This window comes from Jaculus jaculus, chromosome 7, assembly GCF_020740685.1.
Source record: "Jaculus jaculus isolate mJacJac1 chromosome 7, mJacJac1.mat.Y.cur, whole genome shotgun sequence".
NCBI lineage: Eukaryota > Metazoa > Chordata > Mammalia > Rodentia > Dipodidae > Jaculus > Jaculus jaculus.
Window position 1 is genome coordinate 89,418,222 of NC_059108.1, and position 20,548 is coordinate 89,438,769.

The 20,548-nt window shown below is 36.4% G+C and overlaps 1 protein-coding gene across 1 annotated transcript in view; it reads left to right on the forward strand.

Moving 5' to 3' along the window:
• Ttc6 (tetratricopeptide repeat domain 6) overlaps window positions 1-20,548 on the forward strand; it is a 313,619-nt gene that overhangs the window by 209,613 nt on the left and 83,458 nt on the right. The window contains exons 16-20 of the mRNA XM_045155567.1: window positions 2,662-2,782; window positions 3,903-4,053; window positions 10,782-10,864; window positions 12,299-12,375; window positions 12,934-13,094. Coding sequence (XP_045011502.1) covers window positions 2,662-2,782; window positions 3,903-4,053; window positions 10,782-10,864; window positions 12,299-12,375; window positions 12,934-13,094 — 593 coding nt within the window. The remainder of the gene's footprint in view (window positions 1-2,661; window positions 2,783-3,902; window positions 4,054-10,781; window positions 10,865-12,298; window positions 12,376-12,933; window positions 13,095-20,548) is intronic.

The following is a 20,548-nucleotide window of genomic DNA, read 5'->3' on the forward strand; positions in this document are numbered from 1 at the left end:
TATTACAATTATATATGATCTTCCATATTATAGATATTATATGTAGTCTTCTAATATGTATACTCATATACTTAAATATAGTTATTTGTATATAATATAAATATTATATAACTCATACATAATAACATATAATTATATATGTAATTTATGTATTATATAAAAAAAAATACATCCACAGGAGGCAGAGGTAGGAGGATTGCCATGAGTTTGAGGTCACCCTGAGACTTCATAGTGAATTCCAGGTCATCCTGAGCTAGAGTGAGACCCTACCTCAAAAAACCAAAATAAATAAATAATATGCCCATATGTACTTAAAACTTATAGTAATTGAGTTCCAGGTGTTGTCATATGCCCTTTTAGTGTGTGTGTGTGTGTGTGTGTGTGTGTGTGTGTGTGTATGCATGTTTGTGTGTGTGCGTAATTATGACAAAGATAGACTATCATATTAAATGAACTTCATTCTACAGATTTAGTTCTAGAGAATTTTCCTGGAAATTCAGCTCTATTTCCTAAACTAAAATGGCATTAAATTATTCCTGTGTGTTTTGTCCTTTTCCAAGTCTCAGCTTATGGATTTACCAAATTCAGAGTTTTTAAATCTTGAACTAAATCTAAGGTTTGAGAACTCTCAGTAACTGTCAGTAACAGAAAAAAAAAAAAAAAGAAAGAAAGAGAAAGAAAAAGGTCATTTCTGTGTTACCCTCAGTCAATGCATTCCTGTTTTATGAATGTTTCCAGAACAACTCTTGGCTTTGAACAAGTGCTCAGTAACAGATATTGATGGAATGAGTGTGCCCATCCTGGCTAACAGAAGAAGCTCACACTCCACACATGAGTATAGTTTTAGAATTCTATCATCGTAGATGAGGTACTATCTAGGAATTAAGAGATCACCAGACTCCCACAGGGAAGAAAATCTTAGATGACTGTTGCTTTGCTGCCTCTAAATTCACTGACTTCTAAGGTGATCTTTCCTTTAAACAAAAATAAGATAAATCAAACACTTCCTGTGTGCTGAAACACATCTACTGCCTTCTCTCTATTTCCAAGGGTTCTTGGGACAGAAGGCTGAGGATTGCTGTGTACTTTTTGTATCAATTATTTTCTCACAACTGGGACAAACTACTTAACCAGAAGAGCTTAGGGCAAGAAAAGGTTTATTTGTACTTGCAATTCCAGAGTGTAGAGTCCATCTTGGCAAGACAAGCATCAAAGGATCAGAAAGCCATCATTTGGTCTTCACATCAGCAGGGAAGAAAAGAGAAAGAAACACATGTGGAATCTGGCTGTTTCACTTCAAGGCCTAACTACAGTTATAGGTGGGGGGTTGGGGGACAGGAATTGAGGTTTTATAGCCTGATCCCAGTTCCTGTATGTCCTCTGTGTCCTCACTCTGGCTAATTGTGAGGAGCCTTGTTTTCCCCATCATGGTGGAAAGTAATGCCTTGGAACTGTTAGCCAAAATAAAATTTCCTTCCTTAAGGTACCTAGTTAGGTATTTTGTCCCAGGAATGAGAAATTAATATATAAAGCAAAACAAAATAGATTCTTGAGGTAGTGTTTGACATTTATTTGTTGGGCAGTTAACTACTGTCTAAGTTTTGTTCATAGTGATATATATGGAATACCTCAATTAATATTCAAATAGTGATATGAAATTGGTACTACCATCATCCACATTTTGCTGGTAAGAAAAAAACCAATGCATAGAAATGTCACTATAATTGTTTTTATTTGAGAATTTTTCCATTCTTCTAGAGCAACCAATAGCATCAAAGCTGACTTTCCTTGCTAGCCAATAATACTATGAATTAAGTTGTGTTGCCTTCAAGAGACTATTTACTTCCTCTGCATGGGCATTGATGACATTGGTTATGATTTCCCAAATCCAGTATTAAGAATACTGTCTTCTAGATTATGAATTGTTTTTAGCTAAATTTACCCAGAATGGGCTTAAGAAGCCTTGAAAATATGCATCAAATCTTGTATAAAACCATTCTGATTCACTAGTGTGTCTTGTGTTAAGGTGTGTGTGGGGGGGGGCGTGGGGAGGGATCAGTAAGCAAGAGATCTGAAATAGGTACTGACAACTGCCATACTCCTCCAGCATTAAGTGGAGGTTCTTTCTGTCTGTCCTTGTTCCTACTGTTTGGAATTGTATAGTCAAGTCATCTGCCTCGTTTCCACGTTTTGCTTTTCTTGGAGTACCATCTTTGCAGCTGCCTGTCCTAATAGCTGAGTAGACCTGACTTCTGACATCTGCCGTGATTTGGACTTTGGCCATTCGTGTCTCTGTGAAAACAGGCCACTGAACGTAATGGCACTCTTCTGACTTTGTTGTTACATTCTACCTTGACTTTCATTGTAAATCTGGTCAATATGTCTCAACTCTTTGAGCCTTAATATTATTTGGGAAGTGACTGGACTATCATAATTAACATTTTGATTTCAAGCTCTAAATGATTTTGAAAGCCATAATAGCAATGGCATTACTAATTAAATACTTTTATGTATAAGTTTTTACTCACTGTACTCACCAAGTAGGTCTATTCATCACTTAACTTGTTAAACAAGAGTAAAAAAAATAGGATGGTTATCCTGTAAAAGAAAATTCAGATATGGTTGTTCAGAAACTGATTAAGATATACTTTAAATTTTCAGCTCTGATAAATGATGGCTATGAGAATTTTAGTTGTTTTCTACATCGAGGCCTAGTCTATGCACATCTAAAACTCTGGTGGCTGGCAATTTGTGACTTTGAAACTGTTATTTCTCTAGAAAGGTATGTCTTTATTTTCATACAAAGTTCACTTTTCTATAAACTTTGGAAATCATAAAAAAGACAAAGCCTTATTTTTGATAAATTACTCATTAAGATGGATGTTGTGGGGCTGGAGAGATGGCGTAGCGGTTAAGCGCTTGCCTGTGAAGCCTAAGGACCCCGGTTCGAGGCTCGGTTCCCCAGGTCCCACGTTAGCCAGATGCACAAGGGGGCGCACGCGTCTGGAGTTCGTTTGCAGAGGCTGGAAGCCCTGGCGTGCCCATTCTCCCTCTCCCCCTCTATCTGTCTTTCTCTCTGTGTCTGTCACTGTCAAATAAATAAATAAAAATTAAAAAAAAAAAAGATGGATGTAACAAATCATGCTAATTATGTGCCGACCAGCTGAATGCTTTCTTAGCTACCTAACATAGACTTAGCATTTAAATTGAGAGCCATGGAGCACAACTCCATAAAGACCACAGTGGTTTTCTTTTGGAGAGTTTTGAATTAGGAAGGAGAAGTATAGAGTTAGTAGAGTCAGAGGGTGAGTAGTAGGAACTTTGCTGTCTTCACTGATGGGATATCTGTGAGGTTGGGCTGTTGGGTATAGTTTCTTCATCTTGAAACAGAGGTACTAAACAGGGTAATATCTAAGTCATTCCCACACTGAATATTACCTGATTTTAAGAAATAAAATAACATTCATTTGATATAGAAAAGTCGCTGTGTAAATTGTAAGATAAAGAGGGTATTTTTTTATTCCAAACAAACTTCCAAACATTATAGTATGCCTGGTTTTTACCCTTACTCATGCCTTAAAGTGCAAAGACATGAATTGAGGAAAACTATTCTTTGATTCAAGATAACTCTCTATTCAGTCAAGGAAGAATTGTTTTGTTAAGAACCTAAGAGATTTCACTAATTTTGTTTTTGTTGTAGACTCTATAATTGTTAATTCCCCATTAAGATTTTATTAAAGAGGTTTCTAATTTTGGAAAGTATAGTAAACCAATTTACATTGCTTTAGTAAAACATTTAAAATACCCTGATAGATATTGGTGATTGTATTTTATTGGATGAACTCACAATTGAAGAAAATTTGGACTGATTTAAATTTTATACTTTTCTTTTACTTTTTTAGGACTGTTATTTTGGCTTATATAAATATTGGCCTCATATACCTACTATACTTGGATAATTACACTGAAGCCTTTTGGAAGTTTTCTGATGCAATTAAGATAGATCCTTTATATATTCAAAGCTATATCTGTAGAGCAGAAACCTATCATAAGGTATTGAAGGCTTGAGAGTCTTAATGTTTTTTAATTGTTTGTTATTTGGTCAATCTAATTTGTAATCTACTAGTGTTTTCTAGAACTAATCATAGAGGCTAGTAGATTAATGTGAAACAAATGTTAAACAATTATAGTTAAATATAATTAACTATTTACAAAGCCTCTACTTATGATATATACAGCTTTATTGCTTTAATTTGTAGAATATATTTTCCTTATTACAAAAGAATATATAATACATAAATTGTAGATAACATATTTAGACAAATGTTAATAATAAGTTTATGAATATTAGTAAATTAATGGTTGGGCTGGAGAGGCAGCTTAGCAGTTAAGACATTTGCCTGCAAAGCCAAAGGACCCAAGTTTATTGCCCAGGACCACCTAAGCCAGATGCACAGGGAGGCACGTGAGTCTGGAGTTTATTTACAGCAGCTTTAGTTCCTGGCACACCCATTCTCTCTCTCTCTCTCTCTCTCTCTCTCTCTTTTTCTCTCAGATAAATAAATAAAAATAAAATTCTTTTAAAATGTCCATCCTCTGAGGAAAGCTACTATTAACATTTTGGAAATTACTAGTTCAATGTGTGTGTGTGTGTGTGTGTGTGTGTGTATACTAGTAAGTGTGTAGATTTATATTGGATCTGTAGTTAGAATGGCATGCTAAACATCAATGGTCTTTCAATTTTAATTTTCACAAATTAAAATTTAAAATTAAACCAAATCTTCTCTTTCAGAGAACAACACTGTTAACTTTCATTTCCTTCTCTCAGACACCTCTTGGGGCCACTTGCCCAATGTCCCTCCCCAAAATAGTACCACTCTTCACCAGGATTATTGCAGCATCCCCCTGGTCTTGCTTCTCCTCTTTACTGCTTTTGATGGAACTGCGATAATGCAGCTTCAGTGATTGTGCCAAAACATAAATCAGGGTATTTTCCTTTTCCCCCAAAACTATATGAATTGGCTCTTTTCTATCTTTCCATTATTGATTCCTACAAGTCCTCTGGATTTGATAGTTTCAACCACAGTTGGTTGGATTATGCTGTGGTGAAAACAACTTTATAATCAATGCATTTTTAAAAAGTTATTTCTTGCTCATACTGCATGTTCATGGAAGTCGGCCTGGGGATTCTGCTCTTAGTTTTCTACATCTCAGAACCTGGTGGGTTAAGAGTCCCACTCAAAGTCCCTGTCCTCCAGATGATAGAAGTAGAAGATCTAGGAGAAGTTTATTCTGGGTCCTGTTGAGGAACACTTGGACACACTTGTGTGTCATCCTTTTGAGAATCCTGTAAATGGTGCAGGCCTACAGTGGAATTTGGTGTGTCCCATCAACATACATAGAAGCCAAAATGCTAGCATTAAAACAGGATTTACCTAAATTTATCCAGTCACTCTTTGACTGAGACCAAAATCTCTACAAATTATGTGTTCCTATTACAGACATTATCAGTGAACACAAGAAAGAAAAACAGAATTATCAGCTGACTTGGCCTTGACTTTCTATTAACTACTTTTGAATATGAAGAGTAATTTTTAAAGGCTATAACACATTCGCACTATGATCTAGTTTTTTTTTTAAATTAAATCATGCCTCAAGTATATATAAAGTACATTCTTTTTGTTGTATGTTGAACCTCTGTTGGGAATCTAAACTAAAGGCCCAAGTCTAGGAAACCTTGTAAACTCAGAGTGAGCTTCTGTTTGTCCCAAACCAGTTTTCTGAGTGCATATATGTTGTTACGACTTAAATGTGAAATGTCCCCCATAGGCACATGTGTTTGAACACTTGGTCCCAAGCTGGTAGCACTATTTTTGTATATGGTTAAATATTTATGAGATGAGCCTTTGCTGAATTCCCACTGGAGGTGGATCTTGAGGTTTTATAGCGTAGTTCTGCCACATGTAAAAACGTTCCTAATCTGTCAAAATATGAGGTGTCCCAGACAAATACTGGCCTGTCACCATTCTTTCCTCACTGTGATGGACTGTATCACTTAAAATGTGAGGCAAAATAAATTGTTCCTTCTTTACATTGCTTTGTTTGGTTTGATCAAAGCAATAAGAGTAACTGAACAGAAAATTGGTACTGGGAAGTGAGGTTGTTTATGAGAAACCTAGCCATAGGGTTCATGGCCTCTAGAACTGGTTGTTGGGGGAAGGTGGAAGAATTTAGAACTGTGAGCCAGAGAAGCCCTAGAGTACACCAACCAAAGTTTTTTTTTGTAGGAGTGTGGAAAACCAGAATGCCAGTAAAATATATGGATAGAAAGGCCAGGATTAAGTGGTTTTGGAGGAAAACAAGCATTCTCCTAGAATGAATTAGAGGTCATTCATATTATATTCTGTCTAAGAATTTGTCTGCCTTCTGCACATGCGCTAAAACTTGAGTGAGGGTGAATTAAAAAGTGATAGGCTTGAGGTTTTGGGCAGTGTAAATTGCAAGATAACATTTAAGCTGGGGACTACTCATTACTCCTAGTCAGGTTTACAGTGACAGTGAGCTGAAGAATATGAAAATTAAAGTTACAGATGATGAGGTGAGTCAAAGAAATTTTAATTGCTATAGCAATTAGACAAAACATGGAGTTTGTATTACAATAATTGCAAAGGCCTTGAGAACAAGACCTTACACATCAAAATTTATACTCAGGTGAGTGCCTAAAAAGAAAGAGCCTTCAGGGTACACTGTTACAACATTGGTCACCTAGGGAAGGGTTTTCCCAGGTTTACCAATGAAGGTACATAGAGATCATTGCAGGTGTGGTCCAATGGAGCCAGAGTACATCTCTAGCTGGTAGAAAAATTTGACACTATCCACATTTGAAGGCCATGCAGGCTAGCACTAAGCCTCTGCCAGGGAATGTGTAGCAGAGTTAGGTTCCCTGCATGGAACTCCTGAGTGGGTGTGCATGAAGGTAAAGTGTATGTGGATAAAGCTTAAGTTGGAGTGGAGACTTTGGGATATTGTAGATATCAGAGATGTGGGATGTCCACTGAGGAAAGTTGTGTGAGAGAGACACCAACCACATTTGTCACAGGCAACAGAACTGGTGGGGTGAGGCTACCTGAGCCTGTTTAAGTATACAGGATTCCATCAGGGCCTCAGATACTGGGCATGAAAATAGAGGGTTTGATGTTTGCTTTACTGGGTTTTGGTACTGTTTTGGTCTGCCCTTTCCTTGCTATTCCTCTCACTCCTCCCTTTTGGAATGGGAATGTTTAGTCTTCACTATTGCACATTGGAGGGATGCAACTCACTTTTTGATTTACAGGGTCTTACAGTTAACATATTTTCTTGTCTCTCAGAAGAGATTTGGAACTTCAGACTTTTGAATAGTATTAAAACTGTATGAATAAGAAAGCTTTTGAAGTCAGACTGCATGCATTTTGCATTATGAGATGGCATAAGTCTATTGAGCTGAGGAGAGGATATTATGGTTTAATGTAAAACATCCCCTGTAAGCTCATATGTGTGGACACTTGGTTCTCAGATGGTGGCACAGTTTTAGGAGGTTGTAAAGCCTTTATGATGGGCTGGAGAGATGGATTAGCAGTTGTGGTGGTTTGATTCAGGTGTCTCCCATAAACGTATGTGTTCTGAATGCTAGGTTCCCAGCTGATGGAGATTTAGGAGGTGGTGTACTGTTGAGGGTGGGCTTATGAGTATTATGGCCAGTTTTCCCTTACCAATATTTGGCACACTTTCCTGTTGCTATTGCCCTCCTTATGTTGTCCAGGGGATGATGTCCACTCTGCTTATGCCATCATTTTCCCTCTGACATCATGGATATTCCCCTCAAATCTATAAGCTAAAATAAACCCTTTTTCCCCCAAAAGCTGACCAAGAGGTCAGGCGATTTCTACCAGCAATGCAAACCTGACTGCAACAGTAATGTTGGTACTGAAGAGTGGGATTTCTGCTAGCTTTGGCCTTTTGGTGTTGATTTTCAAGAGGAATATGGAAGGATTTGAAGCCTTGGCCTAAAATATGCCTTGCAGCTCTGGAAGTACAGCTTAATGGACTATTTTGGTCAGAGTTGAAAGACCTGAATGCAGTAATAACTATGGACTGCAAAATTTGACTTGTGAGGGCATGAAAGCACTTTGCCTGGACTGGGCTAGAAACAGTTTATGTAAAAGGCTTGCTTTTTTGCCCATGTCCTGAGAACTTGTGCAGGGTTGCATTGCATAGAAATGAACTGGTGTGAGAAGAGGGATATGGCACAGAAAAAATGAAATATTTGGGCCAAAACTTTCACCCATTCAGCTGCAGCTATATGAGAGATTACAACCTTTGAGGTTGGCCCAGCTGACCTGCACTGGGGAAACAGAACGAATGTAGTCTTTTGAAGGGGACTGAATGCTCAAGGTATGTCCTGTTCTTCAAAGTCTGCTTTATTTCCCCCTCCCTGAATTAACAAATTGGCACCTGACCTGGTTTTATGGAGCATAAGAAATGCAGGAAAGAGAGTGTCATTGAGTTTACAACAGTCTTGTATTTTGGAAATGACCATGGGCAGTGTGGAGCAGGTTTGGTGGATGCCTGCATGGAGACCTGATGGAGCTGTGAAGATGGACCATGGGTTGCAGTGGAGACCCAGTGGAGATTCTGAGTTCATGAGATGGCTGCTAAGGAGAGCTGCTAGCCTGCATGAGGTTTTCCAGGACTGTGAGTAGTGAGTAGCCTAGCTGAAGGGATGGAGTTGGAACTCCAGAGACTTGCTGCTGGTTAGAATTATCAGACTTAGAGATTTATCACTGACTAGAGCTGTTAGACTTGCAGCTATAGAGTTTGATATTTGCCCTGGTTGTTTTAAATCTTGTATTGGTTTACTATTTTTTGCTATGCCAAATGTCATATTTTTCAGTGTGTTTATTCTGTGCCATTATGTTTTACTTTGTTTTTTGAGACTTTTTTGGTATTATGGCTCAGTTAAAAGATCTTGGATTATGGGAATGTTTGAACATCATTAGGACTGATAAAAACTATGGGGTCTTTTAAAGTTTGACTGAATAATTTGTATTTTTATATCATGTATGGTTATCAGTTTATGGGGGCCAGGCCCAGAATGTGGTGGTTTGATTCAGGTGGCCCCCATAAACTTAGGTGTTCTGAATGTTACATTCCTAGCTCATGGAGATTTGGGAATTAATGTCTTTTGGAGTCAGTGTATTCTTGGGGGTGGGCTTATAGATATTATAGCTAGTTTCCCCTTGCCAGCATTTGGTAAACTCTTCTATTGCTATTGTCCACCTTATGTTGGCCTGGGGGATGATGTCCAACCTCTGCTCATGCCATTGTTCTCCCCTGCCATTATGGAACCTCCCCTTAAGTCTGTAAGCCAGTATAAGCCTTTTATCACCAAAAGCTGCTCTTAGTTGGGTGATTTCTGCCAGCAATATGAACCTGACTGCAACAGAAGTTAAGGTGTTTGCCTGTGAAGACTAAGGACACAGGTTTGATTCTCCAGGACCCACATAAGCCAGATGCACAAGGTGGCACATGCATCTGGAGTTTGTTTGCAATGGCTGTAGGCTGTGGTCTGCCAACTCTCATTCTCTCTCTCTGTCTCTCTTTCTTGAATAAATAAAAATGAAACACTAAAAGAAAAACTTTCTGAGGTGGAACCCAGCTGGACAAAGTGTGTCACCTTTTGTTTCTTGAAATTTTATATCTTGGCCTTGCTTTCTGTCCAGTGCTTCTTCCCAATCTGTGAAGATGCGAAAAGCTCAATTCCATGGTTGCTACCATGATAGATTCTATCCATTCAAACACAACCAAAAGAAATGCTTCCTTCCTTAGGTTTCTTTCTCTAGTATTTGATCAGAGATGAGAAAAGTAACTAATACAGGAACATGTCATTAGATATTTTATTAATTGCACAACTTTAACAATGACAGTTTAAGAAGCAACAGCTCTAAATTTCCAGAGAAATTCTCAAATTTGTTTACTGTTTTTGGCTTTCCTCTTGATTCTACTTGTTGCTTTCTACAATGTCTTGTGATATTTTAATCCCATTTATTTCCATGCATAGGTTTTTGGTATCATCCTTCCAGAAGAAAGGAATGGTTGGTTCCTCAAAGTTATTTTGCTAGGAGTGTTGTGCTCCTTTGGTAATATTGCCAGTAGGAGTTAATTTTATCCTTAGTGTGCAAAAATTTAGATTGTTTCTGTGACTATTACTAAAGGAAGAGTGACTGTTTAGTTTTCATAAAGATGTTAAGTATATCTTCTTTTATGCTATTCTTGTATTTTGGTTTATTCACTGCTAAATTTTGGTGCAAGCCAGTTTTCTATCCTGTTTTTCAGTGGGAATGACTTTTGCTTTTCATTTGATCTTCTTTTACACACTAGTTTACCCATATAGGTGAAGTTTTGTGCAACAGATTTTATAGCTAAGAAAGAAAATTTAAAAATTAAATCATAATGGTAAATATACAAACTAGAATATCTAGCATAACTACATTATTGTGAAGGGATATATGTATGGGTATTTTTAATCATTATTAAAAATTAAAGGTAAATAATTTTAAAAGGCTGAATCATAAACAAGCTTTAGCTTCTTTGAATCGTATATGATTTGATGTTTGTTAAGAAAATCATGTGTATTTCAAGATATTTTTGTGAAAGTTCTGTAGTAAATTGGGGGTGGGCCCATGATATTAGAAAACAAGCAATTGATTCAATTAGAATCCATGTTTCTGTTTATCATTCAACAGATGCATTCATTGAAAAGGGCAGTAAATGAGTTATCTCGTGCTATCCACCTTCAGCCAGATGGACTCCAATTATATATAATAAGGTATAAACATAGAAATTGAATTCATCTTTGGATAACTTGGTATTTGAGCAAGCTCTCCAGGGTTCTCTTTTGGTTCTTTCAGCCTCTTCTTTTATATTTAATCTCTAAATGATGTCCATCGCCTAACTTCTAGTTCTTATTTTTTCATTAAATGTCAACATAACTCATTTCATAAGAACTACATCTTTCTTTCTTTTTTTTTGTACCATCACATCAAACTCAGCTGTTTTAAATTAAGTTTTGTTGAGGCCTTTCTAGATGACAAGCTATGCAGTTACTGTACAACTCATGAATATAAGCTAACATCTTTTTGAACAATTGTTTTGATTATACCAAATATGATCCTTATCCAAGTCAATGAAAACTAAGTGACACTCAGAATTGTATTTCAAACGGAGTAGAGCTTGCTATAAAGACCTATTGCAAAATGTAATCACAAGCTGGGCATGGTGGCGCACGCCTTTAATCCCAGCACTCGGAGACAGAGGTAGGTGGATCGCTGTGAGTTCAAGACCACCCTGAAACTACATAGTGAATTCCAGGTCAGCCTTGGCTAGAGTGAGACTGTACCTCAAAAAACCAAACATATATATCAAAGAGAGAAGAAAGGCCAGAGGTGGGTTGATAAAAAACCAAAAAAAACATGTAATCACATAAGATTAATATACCTAGAAAAATGAAATGCTGCATGTTTTCTTGTAAATAATTACTTTGTGTTTTAACTTTAAGTGTTTAACAACATGTTAGAAATTTATGTAAATGTTCCTCTCTTTATGTTCCATCTTTTATTCCTTCTGATTTACAAACGTAATATTTTAGAAGTAGTTGCAAAAATGAGATATAAGAGGGGGTAGAAATAGCTCAGTCAGTGCTTGCCTTGCAAGCATAGGACCTGAGGCCTACCAAGGAACCTGTACCAAAAAGCATGGCAGACTGGGTGTGCACTTGTAATTCCAGTTTTGGGAGGCAGAGAGTGGTGTGCCCCTGGGGTTTGCTGGCTATCCAGTTTAGTCTACTTGGTTAATTCCAGGCCAGTGAGGGGCCATGTCTCAAAAAGAGTGCTTGGTGCCTAAGGAATGACACCTGAGGTTGTACTCTGCTCTTCTTCTGCACCTCCTTACCCATGCACACTTGCACATCTCATGAACATGCACACACATATACTAAAGAGGCTGGAGTGTTTCATTTTTAGTATCATATTTCAAAAATTGCTTCTTCTATCACATATATAATCTAATAATGTAATATAATATGCAATATTATATATATTATATATATTATATATAATTGTACATTGTTTTAATATGCACATATGTAAACATGGGTGATTGTTTTATTATGTTAAAAATTAAGTAACTGGTTATTAACACCTTTTATTTATTTTTTTAAAATCATTCTTAGTTGCTTAGACTTAAAAGCTATTATTTCTTGCAGAGGACAATATCTCCTTTCGATGAAATCTTATGAACTTGCAAAATTCACTATTTATCAAATAGCAGAGATGAACAAAGGTAACTATAATTAATTCAAAATTAAAATTGTTTTAACTGAAAAAAACTTTAAAATTTCATGCTATTTGTAATAGCTATGTATTGATAGCATGAAAGTTTCACATGAAAGGAAAAGATTTTGAAACTTCTGTTTTACATGCACATAATTAACTAGTAAAATGATTCTCAGTGTAGTTAATTTTGAACTAAAGGTTAGGATGTAATGGACTTTTAATTTTTTTGTTTTTTGAGGTAGGGTCTGTCTCACTGTAGCCCATGCTGACCTGGAATTCACTATGTAGTCTCAGAGTGACCTCAAACTCCAGAGATTCTCCTACAACTGTCTCCTGAGTGCTGGGATTAAAGGCATGCGCCACCACGCCTGGCCTAATTTTATTTTTGTATAGTTTAACTGGAAGAATATTCTGTTTTCAGGTAGTAAGAAGAGTATTAGAATATTACTGATGTCAGTCTATATTACAAAGAAATAATATGGAATTGTATGACTTCCTTGGAATGATTATCATCCAAAAAATTATCACCTGGCATAGTGATTTATAAACATTCCTTTCCTTCCAGGTCTCATTGAGTTGAGTCCAATACAGCAAGCACTCATTTACTCGTTTTGTGAAAATCATGAGAAGGCCATTCAGGTCTTGGACGGGGTCACATCCAACAGGCCAGAGTTCATGGTGTATGCACTACTAGCAAAAGTCCAAATGAAGGCTAAGAAAGTCAAGGTGAAATGTTTTCTGATTGATGTTCTTTAAACCCAGCGATGTAACTAACATACTGTGCATGGATGGCATGTAAAAATTTTTATAAAAAGAAGAGTCTATTTATACTAGTAATTGTATTAGTACTAGTTCTATATTAATTCATTCTTCTCTGATTTTCATATGTCCACTGTGGCATATGTATGCCCATTATCCCTTTCTGTCCTCTCTCACACAGATACACACCATTAAAAAAAAAAACAAAAAAACACTTGTTTCCTCCTTGTGCTTTTAACTAAGATGGGCATATTTTATATTCATCAGTCACTGGTATTTCCGGTTTCATCAATTTCCCATACTTATTTTTGCTTGTCTGTTCTTAATAATTTAGACATTTAAAAAATAAGTTATTTGTAGTAAGCCTTGGTTGTGTGTCATGAATCTCCTTCTCATTGTGGCTTCTTTCACTGTGTCTTTTGATGAACAGAGTTTCTTTATATAATTAAATATACCTATTTTTAGTTTTCTTGTTTGGGTTTTAGACTTTTTAAAAAGATCTTGCCTATGCTAAAGTTATTAAGATATTATCCTGAATTTTATTAGAGAAGTTTAAGTTTTGTGTTTTCCATGTAAAGTTCATCTTAAGATAAATATTAAAAATTTGAAAAAAAATTACCTACATACATCATAGGAATTGTACTTATTAATGGAGTTTCATAAAATATTTTGATTCATGTATACATTGCGTAATATTTAAATGAGGCTGAAAATATTATCTCCTTAAGCATTTGTTATTTCTTTATAGAGAAAAATTTTAAAACCCTATCTTCTTGCTCCTTGACATATATATTATTGTTATATATAGTCACTCTATACAATAGCACATCAGAACTTTTAATTGTAACTTAGTACTTATAAATATTTCTCCATCCCTCTTTCCAGCTTACTCTCCACCATGCTCTGGTAATCACTACTTTGCTCTCAATTCCTATGAGATCAACTTTTTCAAGATTGTACACATAAGTGAGATCATGTGTCTATATGTGTCTTGTCTATATGTGCCTCGCTTATCTCCCTTAACATGATATCCAATTTCACCCATGTTGCTGCATGTGTCAGGATTTCATTGTTGTTTTTCAGATCAATACTATTCCATTGTATATGTGTGTCACATTTTCTTTATCCATCGTATGGACACTTCAGTTTCTTGGCTATTATGAACAGTGATGCAGTGAACAAGTTGTATAGATGTCTTCTGTGGAGTGATTGCCTTTCTCTTAGCTTTGTACCTAGTATTAAAGTTGCAGATTCATGTCATAGTTCTTAATTTTGGAGTGGATACCTTCTATTGTTTTCCATAATGGCATTCCTACCAACAGTATGCCCTTTCTCCAAGTCTCTTAGTTGTATAGCCTTTCTCTCTGGGATGAAGTGATATCTCACTGTGGTTGTGATCTGCATTTCACTAATGACTAGTAGTACTGTGTTAGTTACTTTTCCTGTTTCTGCGATACCTGAGAGAAGCAACTTAAAGAAAGGAAAAAATTACTTTGGCTCATGGTTTCAGAGAATTCAGTTCATTATTGATTGGCCCCCTACACTTGAGTAGAGCATCTTGGTGGTGCAAACATTTGAAGGAAGAGCTTTTTCACTTCATTATAGGTAGGAAACAGCAGAGAGGAATGGACCCAGAACAAGTATAATCTAGGGTATATACCACGGACACTCCACCTCCTGAAGTCTTTAAAACTTCCCCAAAATAGCCCCATCAATTGGGCACTAAGTGTTTATGGTACTGTGAGAGACATTTCATATTCAAACTATATAGAATTGATTGTCTTTCTTATATTTATTGACCATTCATTGGTCTTCTTTTGAGAAATGTCTTTTTATGTCTATTGTTCATTTTCAACTGGTTGATTTATTTTGCTATAGAGTTTTTTTAGTTGTTTATATATTGTATGGATATCAGTAACTTGTCAGATTCAACGTTTGTCAATACTTTCTTCCATTTTTTAGATTGTCCCTGCATTCTGTAGATTATATACTTTACTGTGAAAAAGGATTATTTAGTTTGATGTAATCCCATTTGTTTGTTTATTTTTGCTTGTGCTTTGTGAGCTTTTGGAGTCTTCTTACAAAAATCCTTGCTTATTTTGATGTCATATTTTCTTGTAGTTTCATGTCTTATATTTAACACTCTGATCCATTTTCATACTTGATGAGATTTTCATACTTAATGAGAGATAGAGATCTTGTTTCACTCCCTTTTTAAGATTTATTTTAGAGAGAGAGAGAATGGGCATGCCAGGGCCTCCAGCCACTGCAAATGAACTCCAGATGCAAGCGCCACCATGTGCATCTGGCTTAAGTGGAACCTGGAGAATCAAACCTGGGTCCTTTGGCTATGGAGACATGCACCTTAACTGCTAATCTATCTCTCCAGCCCTTTTTTCACTCTTGCTTGAGGATGTCTATTTTTTCCCAGCAGTGATTTTTGAAAGTAGTACCCTTGACCCCATGCTAGATTTTTTTTTTTTTTAAGAGTGAGAAACACATACAATACAGTTTTCCTGTGCTAGAGAGATGGCTAAGTGGTTAAGGGGCTTGCCTACAATGTAGTTTTCCCTATATAGGGATTCAACTGTTTGAGGATCATTTATTTAAAATTTCCACTCAACAGAAAGAACTATAGTCTTGTATCTCTTATAAAATTTTGTGTATGGATGGATCATGTGTAATTGTGAGCTATTATGTTTTGCAGATGTCTTATTTGTGATACAAAAATGCAATGTTTTAATTATTATGATTTTATTATAATTCTTGATTTATGGTAGAACAAGTCCTCATACCATATTATTCTTGATGTTCTTGGTTATTCTTGAGTCTTTGCCATATATGCTCAAATTCAGTTTGCTAGAGTCCATTAGAAACTCTGTTGAAATTTTGATATGTTCATTTCATATGTATTTTTAAGAAGATTGACATCTTGTAAATGTTGGATTTGTGCATTTATGACCATAATGTTGTATTACCCAGTTAACTTGCCTTTTATTTTAAATGTAATGGTGACTGATTTTTTCAGTATTTATCTAGTAGCTATCTATCCTCATTTCTTCATTCCCTCTTTCCTTCCTTGCTCATTCTATCTTTCTTCCTGTGTCTTTTATTTATTTTACTTGTCTAATTTTGTGGTAAACAAACTCTAATACAATGGTAACTAGAAATTGTGACAGCAAGTATTATTGATTCTTCCAATTTTAAATAGACTTTGTTCCCTATGAATAGAGTTTGTGGTTAATTTTTGTAGATAATTTCAACTAAGTTACAAAAGGATTTTCTACTTTTGTTGTGAATTTTATTCTATTATTTTCCTTCAAGTATTGAAATGATAATGATAATTTTTATCACATAATTAATGTTTGACTATATCAGATTACAAATCATATTTTACTTAGTTTTGGACCAAGCATGTATTCCCAGGTTAAACCATCTTGGTGTGAATGTATGATCTTTTAGAGATCCAGGTGAATTTGGTTTGTTTTGTTTGTTGCAATATTTGTGTCTATATTCATGGGTGGGATTGATTTATTGGATGTGCTTTAAATTCACAAGTTCTTTAGCTAGGTCCTCTTGTTTCATTTCAGTAATACATTTTTTTTTTTTTTTTACTTGTAGAAGTTCTACTTTATTATTTTTAAATCTTCTGAGTTATTTCTAATGGCCTGAATTTGCTTCATCATAATGATCTCAACTTTACTTAAAGTATTATAAACATTTAATATTCTGTGTCTGATAATTCAAACACCTGCATTTTACAGATGTCAAAGAATAATTTGTTAGGCTTGCCAGTTCTTTCTTTTTTAAAATATTATTTATTTAACTTATTTCTATAGAGAGAAAAAATTGGTGTGCCAGGGCCTCAACCACTGCAATCAAACTCCAGATGCTTGTGCCACCTAGTGGGCATGTAGAAGTTTGTGCTTGCCTTGCCTTTGTGTGTCTGGCTTTTGTGGGATATGGAGAGAAATCCAACATGGGTCCTTAGGTTTCACAGGCAAACACCTTAACCCTTAAGCCATCTCTCCAGTCTACCAATTCTTACTTGTAGTTACTTATCTGGGCTTGTGGACTTTGTTCAGGAGTTTTTTGCTTTTTAAAAATATTTTATTTATTTATTTGAGAGACAGAAATAAAGAGGGAGAGAGAGAGAGAAATGGGCATGCTAGGGCCTCCAGCCACTTCAAATAAACTCCAGGATCATGAGCCATCTTGTGCATCTGACTTTTACATGGGTATTGGGGAATCAAACTTGGGTCCTTAAGCTTTGCAGGCAAGCACCTTAACCACTGAGAAATATCTCCAGCCCCTTGCTTAAATTTAAATCTACATGAATCCAAAGGCTATTGTTGAATCCATTTTCCTACATGCTAGATTTGTTTTAGCTATTTAGAAGTAAGGACATGCCACTCAGTGTAGGCTCTTATAAGGTTTCCAATTTGGAAAATGCTCCTGAGTGCCACAGTAGGTAGCTTCCTTCAGTGTAACACTCTTTGCCTATTTGCCCATAGTGTATATATTACTTCAGCCTTAGGGAGTTGTGTGTATTTGTCGGGGGTGGGGGAATTCTTAGTTCTGGGAGACTTACCTAGATTATTTGTACAAGGATTTTTAAAAATATATTCAACCCACCACATGAAGAAGAAATTCTGTTGCTTAGTGTTTATGTGGACTGCTTTGTCCCGTTAAACTGAGCAACAGAATGGGAGAACTGGAATTCTTTATTATTATTTATTATTATTGTTACTGCTATTGTAAAAACTTCATTAAATGTTATGTTTTCCCCATGGAATTGTAGAACTTTTTTTTTTTTTTTTTTTTGGTTTTTCGAGGTAGGGTCTCACTCTGGTCCAGGCTGACCTGGAATTAACTATGTAGTCTCAGGGTGGCCTTGAACTCATGGTGATCCTCCTACCTCTGCCTCCCGAGTGCTGGGATTAAAGGCGTGCGCCACCACGCCCAGCATGCAATTGTAGAACTTTTAAAATATTTTTTTAATTATTTGAGAGAGTGATGGGAAAGCAGCAGATAAGAGAATATGAGCATGCCAGGGCCTCCAGCCATTGCAAACAAACTCTAGACACATGCACACATGCCAGACACATGAGCATATCTGGCTTACATGGGTACTGTGGAATTGAGCCTGGGTCCTTACATTTTGTAGGCAAGTACTTTAACCACTAAATTACCTCTCCATCCCAGATTGCATAATTTGATTCCCATTTATGGGACTTAAAAAATCTAGTTAATGACAAGAAGATAACCTATCTATACTTAGACTATCCAAGTCCTTTTTGTATTCTTCATTGTACCCTTAATAAAAGGTAACATGGAGGAATAGCAGTATATAGGTGCCAGCTAGTAGATACTTGGTATGCATTAGACAGAATGTGGGGTGAGTGATAGCATGGCATCACTTCATTTTCAAGTTATATGATTTGAAAATTGCCATCTCATCAACCTTCTCAGAAATAAAATTTCTGGGCTCTGAACATAGACTTCCTAAAATCATGTCTGAGCTCTATTATGTGTTATCAGTAAGCCCCTGAACAAGTCCCTGACTCCCCAAATGTTCAGCTCTCAGCATTCTTAAAATACAGACAGAGAATCTATATTACAAAGTGCTCTTTAAAAATTTTTATTTATTAGACTGAGAGAGAGAGAGAGAATGGGCATGCCAGGGCTTCTAACCACTGCAAATGAACTTCAGACACATGCACCATGTGCACCTGGCTTACATGGGACCTAGAGAATCAAACCTGGGTCCTTAGGCTTTGCAGGCAAGCACCTTAACTGCTAAGCCATCTCTCCTGTCCACATTACAAAGTTTGAATGAGGATTAGATGAGCAAAATCATGAAACTATTTGGCACACTGTAAATATTTACTTACCATTATTACCCATATTTTAATTTTTTAATATTTTATTTTTATTTACATATTAGGCAGAGAAAGGGAGAGAGAGAGAATGGGTATGCCAGGGCCTCCAGCCAGTGTAAGTGAACTTCAGATGCATATGTCCCCTTGTGCATCTGGCTAACGTGATTTCTGGCAAATCGAACCTGGGTCCTTTGGCTTTGCAGGCAAACACCTTAACTGCTAAGCCATCTCTCCAGCCCCATATTTTTCTTTAGTTTTAGCTTCTTTATAAATTTAATTCCATAAACACCTAATTCTGGATATATTTTTTTTCTTGATGAATGTGTGGTGTATGCACATGTATGTGCCCTTGTGGTGACCCATAAGCTTGCCTGTGGCAGATGTCACTCTCCTGTGCCATCAAGAGTGGAAGGTACCATTCATTGTTCTTTCACCTGGCTATTTTTTTTTTTTTTTTGAGCTGAAGTCTCCTTTTACTGGTCTGGAGTTTGTAGCTCTGAAGATTCTTGAGTCTCTGGTCACCTGTGGGACAGGGGCTATAGATGACCATTTCCAGCTAGCTGTTTTAACTGGGATCTGGAATTTCATCCATCTTAGGCCTCCTCAGGCTTGCACAAGAAAAACACTTAATTGCTGAACCATCTTTACAGCCCATGAGTAATTATATTTAATTAAAAATAAACCTCTCTACTTTTGCATATTTGACCTTTTCAGTTAACATTTTTTCCTTATCACTAGCAGTATATTGTGGGAATTTGCTCTGTTAATTATCCTTACTTCCACATTTATTTCCACTTGTTATAACTAGACATACCATGTGTTAATCCCCCAACATGCTTGTATTAAGTTACTTTACTCTTTGTTTTGACCTGACAAGAAGCAGCTTAAGGAAGGAAAGATTTATTTTAGCTTACATTTTCATGGGGTACAGCCTATTGTGGTGGGGAAGCCATGGCAGTAGGAGTGGGAAGACAGTGGGGGTTACATTGTGTTCATAATTATGAAGAGAAAGAGCAGAAGACCAGGATATGAAAGCACAAGTTCACCTCCAGTGACTCACTTCTTCCAGCAAACCTTTCCTTTCTAATGGTTCCACAGCATTCCCAAACAGTGACAGCACCTCCAGCTGGAGACCACGTGTTCAAACATGGGAGACATTTCACATTCAAACTGCAATGCCTAACATACAAGTTGTGCCATGTATCACCTTGATGTGGGTGGAACATGTGACTTACTTCTAACTAATAGAATATGGCAAAGGTGGTGATGCCTAAAATTATGCTAACTTATGTAAGGCTTTTGTGCAGCAGATTAGAGACACATTATCCTGTTAGATTTGACAAAGGTAAAAGCCATACTGGTCACTAACTCTGGAGAGGGTCCTTTAGCAAGGAATTACTGTGTCCTATAAAGCCATAAGGAAATGAAAATTTCCAATAACTTGAATGACTTTGATAGAAGATACTTCCATCTTTGAGCCATTAGAGTGAGATGCCACTTAGCCAGCACCTTGATTATGGCCTGTGGGACTCAGTACAG